The sequence below is a fragment of the Lagenorhynchus albirostris genome, chromosome 9 (genome assembly GCF_949774975.1).
Source record: "Lagenorhynchus albirostris chromosome 9, mLagAlb1.1, whole genome shotgun sequence".
Taxonomy (NCBI): Eukaryota; Metazoa; Chordata; class Mammalia; order Artiodactyla; family Delphinidae; genus Lagenorhynchus; species Lagenorhynchus albirostris.
The window spans coordinates 54,299,665-54,315,278 of NC_083103.1; the positions used below are offsets into that span (position 1 = coordinate 54,299,665).

The 15,614-nt window shown below is 60.0% G+C and overlaps 2 protein-coding genes across 2 annotated transcripts in view; both read left to right on the plus strand.

The window, feature by feature from the left end:
• The first annotated feature begins 320 nt into the window (after positions 1 to 320).
• CAPN5 (calpain 5) overlaps positions 321 to 15,614 on the plus strand; it is a 37,920-nt gene continuing 22,626 nt past the window's right edge. The window contains exons 1-2 of the mRNA XM_060160099.1: positions 321 to 537; positions 7,464 to 7,595. Coding sequence (XP_060016082.1) covers positions 373 to 537; positions 7,464 to 7,595 — 297 coding nt within the window. The 5' untranslated portion in view covers positions 321 to 372. The remainder of the gene's footprint in view (positions 538 to 7,463; positions 7,596 to 15,614) is intronic.
• Positions 13,353 to 13,829, plus strand: OMP (olfactory marker protein). The gene has a single exon (XM_060157857.1). The coding sequence runs from the start codon at positions 13,353 to 13,355 to the stop codon at positions 13,827 to 13,829; it is 477 nt and encodes a 158-aa protein (XP_060013840.1).

Consider the following 15,614-nt stretch of genomic DNA (forward strand, 5'->3'; position numbering starts at 1 on the left):
TGAGCGCCATCGTGGTTGTGCCCTGTCGGCCCGCGGGCCTGGCGTCATGACCTCTAGGCATCAGAAATGAGGAAATTCAGGCTGTGGAGTTAGTCGGTTCCTCTCCCTGCTCTGTGCGTACCAGCTGTGTGACCTTGGGCAGGTCTCTCCCCCTCGCTGAGCCTCAGTTCCTGGCCTGTGCAATGGGGATGAGGGTGCCCACTTCCCAGACCTGTGGGGAGGGAGCACGCGGGGACCACCTCACTCAGCATATCCCTCGGGGCCTCCAGTCCTCAGGAAGTGATGCTTTTCTGATTTTCTGTCCTCCCAGGTGCCCCAGGAGCTGCCCTCTGCTGCCTTGTCTCGGCCTCCCCTCCCGGGTCAGCGGTCACCATGTTCTCCTGCGTGAAGCCCTATGAGGACCAGAACTACTCGGCCCTGAAACGGGCCTGTCTGCGCAGGAAGGTGCTCTTTGAGGACCCGACCTTCCCCGCCACCGACGACTCACTGTATTATACGGGCACCCCAGGGCCCGCCGTCAGGTGGAAGCGCCCCAAGGTCAGTGTCTGGTCCGAACTGGTGCCGAGGTGGGCAAGCCCAGACCCACCCCGTCTGCTGGGGACAGCGGGTGACTGGCAGGGGTCGCTCTGAGGCCCCAGGCAGCCGAGAAAGTGGAGCGGCTGATGCGGGGCCCGCCTGCTGTGGGATTTCATCTGGTTGGGGAGCCAGGAGAGCGGCCCCCAGTTCCGTGGCCACCGCTGCCCAGCCAGGACCTCTCTGGGCCTCAGCTTCCTTATGAGGAAAGTGGGGCCCTCTGTTCTGCAAACCCTCCTGCCAGGGTTGTTTTTCGGATACAAATGAGGTGACTTGGATGTGCCTTTTTTTTTAGTACAACGTAGAGTGACATTCAAGTAGAAGGAATTTACTTCGCTGATTATTGTCATAGTGATTTTGAAATAGTCATTTGCTGTACATGGAAGGTATTTATTAAAATGGTTAATCAGTAATAATAGTAATAGTAAGAAATACCGCATAGAGTTGTGGGCATTAAAAGAGACGATGCGTGAATGCCTGGCGCCAAGCCTGGCGCCCGTAAGCCAGCTGTCACCATTATTGCCGGGATCTGTGAATTACGGAGCATCTGTCTGGCGGCTCCCTCTGTCCCAGCCTTGGTCGCTGTGGCTGGAACGTGTTGAACAGAAGCTTCTGGCCTCATGGCATGATCTCATTCTCTTTAACCCCGATTCCTGAGTGTGAGAGTGGGTGTCCCGGGGGCCTGGGTGACGGAGAGGCTGCTGAAGGCCAGTGCCCCAGGCCCCCTCCCAGTCTCCGCGGCTGTGCCGGTGACACTGAGAGTTGGTCACACCGGAGGGACTTCAGTCCAGGAGACGGTGCTGGACCGAGGTGCCTGGGGCGGGGGAGACTCCCCCTCCAGTACTCAGAGGAGGCATCTCAGAGTTGAGGGGTGAGAGCGTGGGGTGTGAGAAAGACACGAGCTTGAAACCTCAGCCTTATTTGGGACGTGGCAGGAGCGTGGGGTGTGTGGGGTGAAGTAAGGGGAGAGGAAGCCCCGGGGGCCCTGGGGTCGGCAGGGCTGGGCCAGGGCAGCTGTGCTGTGAGGCAGCGGGGATCTTAGGCCAGGCTGTCAGCAGCGTGTGACGGGGGAAGATTTGCACGTTACGAAGTGCCTTCCAGCCCCGCTGGACATTTTGGGAAAGTGAAATTCAGTTTTCATGTTCCTCTCACAGGCCAGGCTCTCAAGTCCCTTCCAATGCACAGAATCCGATGTTCTTGGACTGGGGTGCTTAAGAGGTAGGGAAACTGGGTCTGGGAGGGGCAAGCACATGCCCCGATCGCCCAGCGGGGCGCAGCAGAGTGGCCTGCACTGGTCCTGCAGGCCACTGGGCTGTCCCTTCCTCCCCGGGCTCCTGCCCGCCCTGGCCCACCTCCCCGGTCCCAGATAGAGGGTCCTTGGTGCCCCCTGGGGACCTCAGCCCCATGAGCTGCGCTGCCTTGGTTCTCCGAACTCCCAGCCTCCTCTCGGCCTGGCCTGAGACTCCTGCCCCTTGGTGAACCCCCAACCCCCATGGCTTCCTCCCTCTCCTATGTTTGGTGGGTAGGGAAGGAGGCCGGCCTCAATAGGCCTTTGTGAGGCCTTGGGTGCTCGAGCTCCCTGCCCTCCTCTCACTCCACCCCCTCGCTGCTCCCCTCCTGACCCTCTGCTGCCCTCTGGCCATCACTCAGACAGTTTAGATCCTGCGGCTCTGGAAGGAGGCTGGTGAGGCATGGCTGGGGATGGTTTTGGGCTTGCTGCAGTGAGAGGAGGAAATGCCAAGCTGGCTGGGCTCAGCATCCCCCTGCTGTGTGACCCTGCTGGAGTCACCTGCCCTCTCTGGGCCCTTTGCCTGCAAGTTCCGGAGTCCTGCCACGGCACACTCTCCTTCGCTGCCTTTCTCACTGGGCTTGGTGCCTAGCTGTTCCTAGACACATAAAGAGGAGGAGCGGAGCTGCCCCTGCCTTGGATGTGGAGGCCGGTGACAGGCAGCTTGTGGTGGTTGGCGTTGAGACGGAGACGACTGAGCGGGGCCCAGGGGCGGCAGTGGGGGTCAGTTCTGGGTTGGGAGGCAGTTCAGGGCCAGGCACTTCTGAGTGGTGTGGGTTGACGGGGTGAGACGGTGTGGACTGGGGTGTGTGTGATGGACGGCCCTTTGTAAGTGGGGCTGTAGGTGGTGGCAGGGTGGGATGGCGGGCAGGCCCTGCTCCACAGCATGCGGGATGTAGGGTTTGTGGAGCAGGAAGTCAGGCTCACTTGCCTCAGGCTGGTGGGGTGGGGCCAGCCCAGTGGGGTGACCATTAACTCCCTTGAGGTGGAGCATGGCCCGAGGCAGCCGTGTTTCTATGGAGTCCCATTTCCTGGGTCCTGTGACCTGACTGTTTACAAATGGAGCAAAAAGCCAACTTTCTCGAAGGCCCAGGGGAAGCCCGTCTTCACTCGCACCCCTCCCCTAGCTCCTTCTCTTGACATGAGTTGTGGCCTCTCTGCTCTTGGGGGGATCTCCTCGGCCAGCCTCCCTGCCTGCCAGCCTCTCTCTTCCTTCTCCCAAAATGGAATGAGGAGGCTGGCTTTTGAGCCAGATGGCCTTGGCCCTACCTTGCAGGAGGTGTGACCTTGAACAAGTCACTTCCCCTCCCCGGGCCTCAGTTACCTCATCTGTGAATGGGGAGAATAGTTCTCGCTGCTCCTGGTTTCTGGAGGTTGAAGTGATTTGAGGTATATCTGTGCTGTTCAGCACACAGGGGGCAGATGACAACCTGCCTGCTCTCACCGCCTGCTCCTGCCAGCCTGGTGTTGGGGACCGAGAGCCAGCCCTGCCCGGAAGTCCCATCTCTTGGACTCTCTGGTCCACTTCAGTCCCACCCAGGGCACCTGCCTCGGCCCACACCCTCCTCCCAGGTCCAGTGTTTCTTTGTGTTTTTTTCCCATTCAGTAAACATCTGCTGGCCTCCCTTAGGGGCCTGGCCAGGGAGATAAGAGGAGATAAGAGACTGGAGGAGGCCTGGGACTCAGGGGGAATCCCAAGGGGATGGGTGGATGGGAGGCTTCCTCCTCTGTCAGGCCCAGGGCCTTAGTACCGCCGCTTCTCATCCCTGCGTACCACTCCACCCCATGTCCCCCCTTGCTGCACTGTGCCTTGTCCCATCTCTGGGGATGATAAGCCTGCAGGTCCTTTGCTGGAACCAAGAAGGGAACAAATAGGGATCCCACAAGCAGACGTCAGTTTTGCAACCTCCCAGAATTCTCGCAAGGTGGCCTGGTGGTCCCCGCCCCATCTGGGGCTCATGCTCGCACCAGCACCTGGAGAAGGCCCCGCTCCTTGGCTGTGCTGAACATGAGGCCCCTTTATGTCGTGAAGCAGGCAGTTTGCGTCAAGTCCAGCCACCTGGGCCTCTGCCCTGCCCCGCCCAGGAATGATCCCCTCCCTGGCATGTGCTCCGGTGGCCTTGAAGGATGGGAGGATGGGGCGGGGAGGCAAGTCTGTTGCAGAGGGGATGGGGCACAGGCTGTAACCCCTGAGAACACTGCCCTGTTTTCGGTCCCAGGCAGAGGTCCTGCTTCCTTCCTGGGCCTCAGTTTCCCCGTTCTAATCGATTCCAGCTGTGATCTTAGCTTCCAGGAGGGAGGTGACTGGGGTGAAGGTGGATGGATGAGGAGAAGCGGGGAGAGCGGAGGGGCTGAAGGCGCCCTGGATCCGTTGACTAGCTGCCTTCCTGTTTCTGCACTGGGCCTGGAAACCTGAAGTTCTGGTTCAGTGAGGAGATGGTTACGGGCTGTGACCTATGTCCGGTGCAGCTGGCCTGGCAGGCTGGAAGGGGCCGAGAGGTGAGAGGTGACCGCAGGAGCAGGAGGCTGTGCCCCACAGAGACGTACGTTGACCGGAGGAGTGGTCACCCCAGCCCTGTCCTGCAGGCCACTCTGCTGTCCCTTCCTCCCAGGGCTCCTGCCCGCAGCAGAACCTGCCGAGTCCTGTTCCTGACACCGGAGGTGGGCAGAGCCAGACCTGGGCCCTGCCCTGGAGCTCTCAGGCTGGTGAGGGAGACCCAAAGGTGAACTTCAGGGAGGGCAGCGTTGGGAGGGAGCACAGCTGGCTGGGGGCCCTGGGGAGGATGGCGTCTGAGGTGGCATCGGTCTCGAGGCTGTGGCTGGATCCCATCTTGGGGGGGAGTTTGGAGTCTGCATTCCCCTCTGGAGCCTCCCTGCCCATCAGCCCTCTCCATGCCTGTTCTGCTGGCGTCACCACCTCCAGGCAGCCTCCTCTGATCTCTCCCTGGGTTCCTGCTGTCACAGCTGTGCTCACATGGAGGGTTACGCTCAGGCTTCTCCTCCTCAAGGGCGCTGCCTGTGGGCTGGGCATTTTCTGACTGGCTCTGTCCTCTGTGCTTAGCCAATGGCCCAGGAAAGGTGGAATGACAAACACTGGTCTTGAGAAGCCGGGGCTGTATGGTGACAAAGGTGAGGGTCTGCGCTGCCCCTGCCCCCTTGGTCTCATTGCCATATAGCAAGTCCCCCAAGCTGGGCTAAGGACAGGTGCAGGGGATGGAGAAGGGATGGTAGCTTTGTCACTCATAAGTCCTGGCCCAGCTGGAGGCTCTGGAGCTGACTGTCTGAATTGGAATCTCAGTTCACCTCTTCCTCTGTGGCCCTGTGCAAATGACTTACCCTCTCTGTGCCTTGGTTTCCTCATCTATAAAATGGGGATGCTAACCGTACGTGTCTCACAGGGTTGTTCTGCACAGCTGGGCACACAGCAGGTGCCCAGTCACTGCAAGCTGTGTCTGATTGTTCCATTCAGGGTGTCCCAAAGTGGCCGCTGGACTCCAGGTGTCCCAAGGTGGCCGCTGGACTCCAGGGCCAACCCCAGGTGCCGCCGCCAACCTCAAGTCATTTCTCTATCTTGAGCTGGAAAACCCGCGCCTCTCCTGGCAGCGGGAACACACCCAGACCACCTCCTCCTCTCCGCTCCCTCCCAGGCTGGCAGATTCGCCCCAGGTCTCTGCTCTATCGCAGGGAGTCAGGGCAGTGCCGAGCCTGGAACCAGGGACTCCGGAGCCCTGAGCTCAGTCTCTCCCAGGGGCCAGAGGAGTGTCTGGGGCAGGCTGGGGTGGCTGGACCTGCCCACAGGCTGCCCTGGCAGTGCCGCTTAGTGGGGAGGAGAGCTCTATTCCGGGGGCTGGGCTCTGTCTCATCCATCCACCTGCCTCATGACCCCAGGCGCCCTGCCCCATCCTGGGCCTGGCATCCTCCCCTGTGGAATGGGTGGTCCTGTCTCTGTGCAGGGCCCACAAGGGGGAGGGGTGCCTCGAAAGTCACGTCCTCTGATGCCAGGCGGTAGCTGTCTCTTTTCCCATGGTGGGGATGTGGCTGGGGTCCTCCAGGTACGAAGCCCCCCTCCACCCTTGTCCTGCCTGCCCTTCCGGGCCCCAGGGAGGCAGATGCTAAGTCATGGCTCCCTCTGGCTCAGAATTCTCAGCTGGGCCTGGGAGATAAGATAAGGAGGGCAGCTGGGTGGGAGGCAAAGCCACTGCTTCCTGAGAGCTCACTGGGTTTCCAGCCTCACTGGGTTTCCATGACCTGGGGCAGTGTTACTCAGACCTGTGGCATTCCGCAGTCTGTACTCTGGGGGATCCTCTTGCAGCTTGGCCCTGGGTCACCCTGAAATCCCATCTGGAGTGCTCATGCCCTCAGGGGAGTTACAGCGCTCAATGGCCCTCCCAAACTCTGGTTTTCCCAGGTAGAGGTGGCAACAGGAGTCCTGAGCACCTTAGTGAGACCTGATGGCCCTTTGCCCCGTTTTCCCCGGCCAAGTGCTCTGCCTGCATGTTCTGTGGAGTCCTTACACAGCCCTGCAAGCATAATAATCTACTTCCTTTGGGAGGAAGGGGAGGCAATGGAGGCTCAGAGAGGTTGAGCCACTGGCCCAAAGTTGCACAGCCGGTAAATGGGGAGCAGGAATTTGAATTCTGACTTCCTGACTCTGCTGCCCTCTGCTGGCTGCCTCCAGTAGGACCTCAGTAGCTCTGTTGTGATTGAACTGGTTCAGGAACACCAGCTGAAGTGGAGGCAGGCCAGTGCTGCGTGGCTGCGGTATGTTGTTCAACCTCTCTGGGCCTCAGTTTCCTCATCTGTGAAATGAGCACAATTCCCACCTCTCAGGACCATGGTGAGGATAGATCACGGTGCCAGCAGGAAGGAAGGCATGTCTCAGTGTTTACCTCCCCCAGCCCGTATTGTTGCCCCCCTTGGAGAGCAGTCACTTGCTCTCAGCTCTGTAGAGTGAAGATGCTGATGGGTGAGGAGGAGGGGACTGGGGTGGGCACTCGGGGAGCTCTGGGGGTGTCTGCTCAGCTCTGCTCGGCATTTCTTGCTGTGTGTCCTTGAAAATCACTGCCTCTCTCTGAACCTTCGTTCCTCATCCATAAAATGGAATAAAAATGCCACACTGCTCGGGTGGGGTGAGGGTCAGATGAGACAGCCCGAGGATGTGCCCATATGGGTCCTGGGATGGTTGTCTCCTCGCTTCTCCCTGGCCCTTTGCACTCGTCATGTGCAATTTTGATGTGTTTCTGCCCTGCACCTCACCCCACTTTGTGACTGTGGGCCCCTGAGAGCTGGCTGGGATGGGCCCTGCAGGGCTGCTGGTGCTGGAGGATGATGGACACTGAGCCCTTGCTGGTCAGGGAGGACCACAGAGGGCAGGAGGAAGGTGGTGGCCCGGGTCCAGCCCCTCGAAGTCCTTCCACAGTATTTGCTCATCACCCAAACTTCGGCAGAAGAGCAGAGTTCTTCAGCCGGGCGGGGGAGAAGGGCTTTCTGGGCAGCCCTGGGGGAAGCTGGACTTGGAGAAGCTGACCCAGGGCCCCAGGAGGCAAGGGGAGGCGTGCGAATCTCCAGCAGACAGTGAGGTCTCCTCTCGGCTTCTCCACAGGACATATGCGAGGACCCCCGCCTCTTTGTGGATGGCATCAGCTCCCACGACCTGCACCAGGGCCAGGTGGGCAACTGCTGGTTTGTGGCGGCCTGCTCGTCCCTCGCTTCCCGCGAGTCACTGTGGCAAAAGGTGAGGCCCGGGTCAGGCGGGGGTGCTGGGGAGACTCAACTCAGCCTGGCGCCCTCCCCATCAGATGGGGGAGGTGCAGCCTGAGTGAGCAGGTGAGACGTTACGACAGCCTGTGTGGGGATGGGGCGGGGTGATGCCAGGGCTCCCCAGTGCTGACTGAGCATCAGAATTGCCTTCCCTGCCCCTGCCAGCTCAGGGGCAGGTGCTGGGAATCTGCAGAGCTCCCAGTTCTGATGCGGCCGCTCTTGACTGTTGGGGGCCCACTGAGCAGAATCTGCACCTGCGAAATGTGGAGGCTGCCTAAAGCACGTGCAGTGTGGAGACACCACTAACTGCAGCTCAGGAGTCCCCTGCCAGTATCTGCTGTGCGACTTGGCCAGCTCTTGTCCTTCTCTGGGCCTCACTCTTCTCACTCTGAACAGCTGGAGTGATCCAGACAATCCTGTTTCATGATTCATGGTTCCAAGCAGCTGATATTCTGGACCAGAACCACAGGGTTTTAGGTTGGAAAGAATGGGCTCCGGTCCTGACACTTCGCCCTCTCGTGGCAGCATTCGGCGGTGCAGCCCTTAAGTCCAACACTCAGAGCTCCCTCCTTGGGGAAGCAGGGAGGCTGGAGTTGTGGTTTCTAAAGAGTAACTGATGGGGACTGCGTCCTGGGTTCCCACGCCAGCAAATATAAGTCATTGCCCCTTTCTCATCCCTGCCCTTTCTGCTCTTTCTGTAGGGACTAGCGGTAGGGCTTAAGAACACCGGGCATCCGAGTCTTACAGGCTCAGGTGCGAGTCCCAGCCTCGCCGTTTCATAGCTTTGTAATTAGCCTCAGGTTACTCATCCAGAAAGTTGGGATATCAGAGTAGCTCCCTGTCGGGGAGCTGTGAGGGTGGAACAAGGTACTGTGCTTACAGGGCCTTGTGCAGGGCAGCGCTGCCGTGACCAGTGTTGTGATCATTAAGATTCATGGAACATGATGGGTGTTCCCGGGCAAGCAGGGTGCAAGGGGCAGATGAGTTTGTTCTCATCCTCTGAGGCGTCCCTCAGCCGTCAGAGGGAGCTGTGCCCTTCGCCGAGGCTGGGACTGTGGTAGGTGTCCTGTTGTCATGTCTTCGGAACAGGGGTGTGACCTCTCAAAGCCACCCCCCGAGTGGGCGTCCCTGGGGCCTGGCCCCGGTGGGCCTGTGGGATACGGGAAGCTCTGTGCTGTAGGCCCCTCGGCAGAGGCCCTGGGTGGTCACGGGGCGTCCAAGCTGGGAGGGCCTTGGAGAGCCTCATGGCCCACAGAGGCTCGGGATCAGGCGCTGTTCTTCGGGTGTAGAGCTGTCCTCACCCTCCTGCCTCCAGGCTCCAACCCCCTTCTCTGAGCCCAGAACAAGGTGCCCCGGTCAGGTGGCACATGGGAACCCTGTGGGGCTGGCCTTACACCTCCCACCCAGCCCTGTAATTGCCTGTTTATCTGTGATCTCCCCTCTCGAGCTCGCAGACAAAGCTGGTCTATATCTTCCTGCTGAGCCCAGCAGGAGCCCGGCACAGAGAGGGCTCAAGAAAGTTTTGAGAACAGAGCTCCTCCCCAGCGACTGGCCAGCAGCCCCAGGCCTCCCGGGGCCTGCAGTGGGGCCAGGGCCTGGCCCTCTGTGTCCCCTCCTGGGGAACGGGCTGTCTAGTCATTTGTAGAGATGAGCCTCAGCTTACCGTGTGCCCTGCCCTGGGCCCGACCCCTGGGACAGCCCTCCACCTAGCAAGTGGAAGAAGGGGCCCCGGACCCGCAGGCAAGAGGTTTTTGTTGGTGCTTTGTGACCATGGGCAGGCCTGTGTTTGTCTCTGGGCCTAAGGTTCCTCCTGCAGGGTGTTGGGGCACCCAGCCTGGCTTGTCTGGAAGCTTCAGGGGCAGATCTCCAGGAGCTTAGGTCCCTGGGAGGTTGGGCGAGGCAGGGCTGCTCTGGGCTAATCGCACTCTGCCTTCTGGTGCTGCTGTGGTGACAGACCCTGGGTCCCGGCGGCAGGCACGAGGCCCCGGGGAGCTCATTACTGTGCCTTACCTCCCCTCCTGTCCCTGCTGACTGGGCCCTGTTTGTTGTCACCCCTCACTTGCTGGGCCTGTTGCCCTGCAGGGCCTCCCCTGCCCCACCCTGTTTTCTCCATGGAATGGGGGCGCTCAGCCTGAGCTGCACCCCTGCTCCCTCCACCCACCTCACACTCTGGGGGTGCTGAGCCTCAGTGCAGGCACATCACGCCCCGACACACGTGCCCCCTTCTCCAGGAAGCCGCCCCTTGACCTCTAGTACTTGACACGGCCTGGGGCCGACAGGCGGGGGGATTTGAAGCCAGCGGGTCCTGGGTTTGATTCTGGCTGGGTTTCTCGTTAGTCGTGACCTTGGTCAGGTCATGTTTCTTCTCTTGGCCTCTGTGTAAACCTGACTTTTCCAGTCCCCATGGTAGTGGGAGGATTAAAGGAGCCCACGGGGTAGGGGTGCGGGGCAAGCCCATGGCATTTAGCAGCAATCTAAATCCCTCCCTGCCCCTCCTCTGGCCTCCCACCTATTCCTCTCTTCTGCCGGACACTTCTAGGAAGCAGGCCTCCCCGTCCTATGGGATCCCTGATGGGGACATTATGGTCTCCCCAACTTGAATGTGCATTCCCTGAGGGCAGGGCAGTGGACTTTAGGTGACCAGGTTTTGTGGACCAGACGTCAGATGTGACACTGGGTTGGAGCATTTGCCATGAGCCTGGTCTGGCCCAAGCCAGGTGAGCGCACCTTCCCTAGAGCCTGGCGTGGCCCCAGGCGCAAGGGCAGGCCTGAGCCCTGCTCTGAGTCACGGGGTACCCAGGCCCAGGAGGAGACAGCCATGACCCCGGTGGGGGGAGAGCAGAATTGAGCAGAAACCCAGCGGGGTGCCCGAGTGTCTGAGAGCGAGTTTTGGGGGGTGGGCATCCTGGGCCGGGGCCTAGGGGAGGCACCTGGTGGCAGGGCCTCGCAGTCTTTTAGTTCCACTTAAAAACGTTTCCCATCCCACCCCTGCCCATGTTATATGAGCAATCCCGGCCCTTTAGCATATAGCAGTTCATGCACCACGCGATAATTGAGCACCAGCTATGCCCCAGCGCCATTCTAGATACTGGGGACAGGTGATTTTAAAAACTACCTGGAAACAGCCAGTGTTGAGGGTTTTCTACATTTTCTTCTAGTCTTTTTTCCATTGGGGGTTAAAGAGGGGCTTGTTCATTTGTTATGATCACATTTTTGCTGTCACGGATGCCAGTCTGGACCTTGCTTTTCTCTTCTCTATTCACTCCTACGTCCAGCCTTTGGTGGGGCCTCCCAAGGCATCTGGTGGCCAAGCAGAGGTTTGTGGGAAGCAGCGGGCCAGCCCCACCCGCAGCCTCCCGCCTGCCCTTCCTTCCCCTCTGGCCGTCCTTGGTCCCCACGGCTCCCTCCCTCCTGCCCTGCCTGTCTGTGAGGCCCCAGCCCTGGTAACGGCTTCCACCTTCAGCCTCTTCCTGCCGGTCGGTAACCCTCTGCCCAGGCCGAGACCAGGCCCTTCCCCAGGGTCCTGCGGCCTCTGAATCCTCATTGGTAGAAGCTGGACACCTCCCACCATGTCCTGCAGGCCCGGAGAGGTGGCGGCATTCTCCCCCTTCAGTGATGCCTCCAGACCACACCCTCCCCATATAGACCCCTGCAAGCTCTTGCCATTTGTCCCCCACTCCCCCCACCCCCGGCCCCCACCAGCAGCCCACCTTACTGCCATCCCCTGGCAACCAGCTACCCTGGCACCCAGGCATCAAGGGCTCAGCACCTCCAGTTTCCCAGCCTTTCCCACCCCAAGTACTGCTGCGTCCCAGGGGTTACTGTGCCTGTGTGGCTGACACCCTGCCCTCATCACCCTGGCCCAGTTCTTGGTTCTGTTCCTCCATCACCCTCCCCTTCCAGCCATCTCCCTCCTTCCTGTGCCGATGCACAGATGTCTCTAAACCACATTTTGACTTCGGTCAATGCCCGTGTACTCTCTCCCCACGTGCCCGTCTTCCTCTTGTCGTCCTTGTCCTTAGGCCCCATGATCATCAGCTATTCTCTTGTCAGTGTCATTCGTTCATTCATTCATTCAGGATTTCTGAGGGCCTCCTATGTGGCAGCCCTGTTCTAGGTAGTGACTAGAGTGATGAACCAGACAGCCACAGTCCCTGCCCTCTTGGTGGGGAGACATCACAGACAAAAACGAAGCAAATGTACAAATAAAAATGAAAATTTAGTGCTGGGAAGGAAATAGCTCCTCCTCATGAAGGAGAGAGAAGCTCCCCGAACAGTCACTCCCCAGACACATTGTTCCCCTCTCCTCTGCTGCTCCAGCTACAAAGTAAAAGGTTCTGTGAGGGACAGGCAGTTTAACATTTGCTGCCTGGTTTTCTCGAATACCATCGGGGAATTGCTGTCAGCAGCCCCCAGAACTGACCCAAGGGCTTGAGGTGTTGTCTTAACAGGATCGGGTGCATGGTCCCCTTTGGTGACCCTCTTGCTGTTTGTGTAGCCCAAGACCCCACTGACTTACTTAGCTTCCATCTAGCAATTGACTGTGCTTGTGGTCCACTGGGCCCTTCAGATTGTTTTCAGTTATTACACTTTGGCCTGTGCTTCTGTCCTCTTTTCTGTGTGTGGCAGTGTCATGGCAGCTTCCCCTCTCCCTCACCCCCACCCCCAGTTACTCTCACATTTCTTCCATTTGCCCACGTATAACAGCTGAGCTCCTGGTTCCCCCTCTGCAACCGGGGATACAGACGTTTGTCAGATTCTTCCATGGCCTCAAGTCTCCTGGGGGAAACTGAGGCTCAACACAGGGGTGATAAGTGGTGGGATTTTAGTAGAAGAGCTTCCTGGGCATGTGGCTGCCATGCGGCGCAGGGTTGAGGCGGGGCCAGCAGGCAAGAATCATCCAGGTCAGTGATTCTCAAGATACAGCTCCTGGACCAGCGGTATCAGCATCACCTGGGAGGTTGTTAGAAATGCAGGTTCTCAGGCCTCATCCGAGACCGATTAAATCAGAAACTCTGGGGTGGGGCCCAGCACACTGAGTTTTAAGTCCTGCAGCTTAAAACTCAGGACTTAAATGCTCCCTGAAGTTTGAGAACATCGGTCTAGGTGAGAGATGATGGTGGCTGGGCCGGGGTCCTGGCAGTGGGGCTGGGGAGACGTGTTTCCAGGGTAATCCACAGGCCTTGCCGATCGGGCCTGGAGGGGTGCGGGTGAGGCCGAGTCAAGGAGAGCGCCAAGGTTCGGCTTAGGTGACTTCAAGTCTCAAATCGGTGGGCCCCTCTGGGCCTTGTTTCCCACCCTCCTGCCAGGGGCTCTTCAGCCTCTCCTGATGTGTCTCCAGTGAGCGCTTGCCCCCCGCCTCCTGCCCTCTTACTGCCTGTAAGCAGTGCTCCCTCTTCACAGCAAGCCAGCTCTCAGCCCATCCGTGGTGGCCAGCGCGGTTGCCACAGCAGCTGGTCCCTGAGGAGCCTGCCACCCTCCTGCCCGCCTGCAGTACCTCCATTACCGCTTCTGCGAGGAGTAGAGAAGGAGGCATGTGGGGACGCCCGCCCTCCTGCACACTCCATTTTGAGGACGGGGTGGGGCTGGGAAGAGCCAGGGGCAAAGAGGGGCGGGACGAGGAGAGGGCGAAAGGGGAGACGGGGCCCCTCTTTGGTGGCCTCTCGCCTTGGCCGTGAGGCCCCAGTCCACTCGGCTCCTGGACGGTGGAGGCGGCAGCAGCGAGGGGGCCATGGCGGAGGAAGAGCCGAAGCCGACCCAGCTGGACACGCCCCTGGTCCTGGGCGAGGACCTGACCAAGCAGCTGCGGCTGCGCGTGGAGAGTCTGAAGCAGCGCGGGGGGAGGCGCCAGGATGGCGAGAAGCTGCCGCCGCCAGCCGAGTCCATGTACCGCATCGACTTCATCCAGCAGCAGAGGCTGGACGTCGTGCTGGACAAGCCGGGCAGGGTCACCATCACGGGCACCTCCCAGATCTGGATGCCCGACCTCACCAACCTCATGACGCGGCAGCTGCTGGACCCCACTGCCATCTTCTGGCGCAAGGAGGACTCGGAAGCCATGGATTGGAATGAGGCCGACGCCCTGGAGTTTGGGGAGCGCCTGTCCGAGCTGGCCAAGATCCGCAAGGTCATGTACTTCCTCATCACCTTCAGCGAGGGCGTCGAGCCTGCCAGCCTCAAGGCCTCCGTGGTCTTTAGCCAGCTCTGATGGCAGCTGCCCGCTGCTACCCTCTCCCTTGGCCCACCTGCCTGACCCCTGCCCATACCCCTTTCCCCCATGTGTGTGTTTGGGGACATTCTTCTAGCTGCTGGCCTGTACTTGGCTTGGCCGGGACCCCTGAGCCTGCGTCCTTCCTTCTCTCCTTTCCCTGGTGCTGGCGCTCCTGTTCACGGGAGGAAGATGCAAGGGCTCCGTAGTCTAGAAGCTGACCTGGCTGCCGCTGCTTCTGCCGTAGACCATGGAGACCTGGTCGGGGCTAGTGTGGGGAGATGGAGAGGCCTTGGGAGGTGGGCTTCTCTCTGCTCCATTGTTGGGAGAGAGACTGAGAGACCAAGACAGAGACAGACACAGACCGAGAGGGACACCTCTAAGGAACCAGCCATTGGGCTTCCTCCGGAGACAGGGGCCCAGAGATGACGACGAAGCAGCTTCCTTGGAGAGTCTGGCACACAGGCGTCTGCCGCCCTCCTGGCCACGATGCCCCTTCCCAGTGTCCGTGTCTGGAGGTGAACACTCAGGGCACCTTGTGTGGGCCCGCGACACCTCAGGGCTCTTAAGACGTTGGGCAGGGTTGCTGTGAGGGCTGATTTGGGCAGTGGGCAGTGGCTGGCATGCTGGAGGCTGTGCAGGCCAGCTCTTGGTTTTCTGGGACTTCAGGAGGGGAGACGTGAAGGGGGAGATCTCAAGAACGTTGCATAGAGATGTATCTATCTATACATACACATATGTCTTGAGAGAGAGCACGCTATATTCATATGGTTGTGTTCCGTACCTGCCCTGTGGATGAGCCTGAATTGCCCAGCTGGTTCCCTGGTGGCCCTTAGCAGGGGCTTGCTCAGGATGGCCTTGGGGAGGGGAAGCTCCTGAGCCGGTGAAGTGGGGAACAGTGTAGTAAACAGGTTTCCCTCTGCCTGGGGGAAGCTGGAGAGAGGGGGTCCAGAGCCCTGGAGCTGGAGACAGTAACATCTCTGGGGCCTGAGGTGTGCCCTCCTGGGATGTCAGGCTTTTCCTGGCTAACTGGTCGGAGAAGGCAGGTGTGTCATCCTGGTGCGGCACCTTTGGTGGGGTTGAGGGGTGGGAATCGGGGGCAGCCTTGGAGGGGAGCTGCGATGGATGGTGGTCAGAAGTGGGCTGGAGGTGACAGTGTGGTGTGACGGCGGAACACTGGCCTCAGAGGTACAGGGCAGAACCCACTCACCAAACAGAGGGAAACTGAGGCACAGTTGCCAGCAGATTCAGTTCCAAGCGCCCCTCACGCTGCACAGGCCCAGTGAGCTCCTCTGAGGCCTGGCACCAGCCGAGGGCACCTCAGGAAGCGCCCCCAACACCGTGTCTCCAGGTCAGCCCTGTTTTGTGTCAGGGACGTGCCCGTGACATTTCCCTCGTGAAGCAGAGCCGTCGGGGGGCTGCAGGGCCTCTGTGCCTCTGCAGGGAGCAGAGGCACTGAGAGATGGAGGGTCAGCCAACCCTAGTGGCCAGGGCTGCCGGGAGGGCAGGCCCCCACTTTGGAGGCAGGCAAGCAGAAGCAGTTGGAGTCGATTCTTCAGTGGGAGATTTGGCCGTGGTGTGAGCGATGGTCCTTTCTAACCTGAAGCTCGGGTGTCTGTTCCGGGACATGCTTGGATTCCTGCCTGCTTCTCTGCTGACTCCGGGGGAGCCTGGAGGCTAGACCCCTGTGGATGGCCCTGTCCTTCTGCCCCTCTGCTTGACCCCTCCCTGCAGCTCTGGGGCCCCTCTTGCCGCAGACTGCTTGTATCCGCTCCCCAGCACGTC

Coding starts and splice junctions, on each gene's coding strand:
- OMP (XM_060157857.1), top strand. CDS start 13,353: ATGGCGGAGGAAGAGCCGAAGCCGACCCAGCTGGACACGCCCCTGGTC.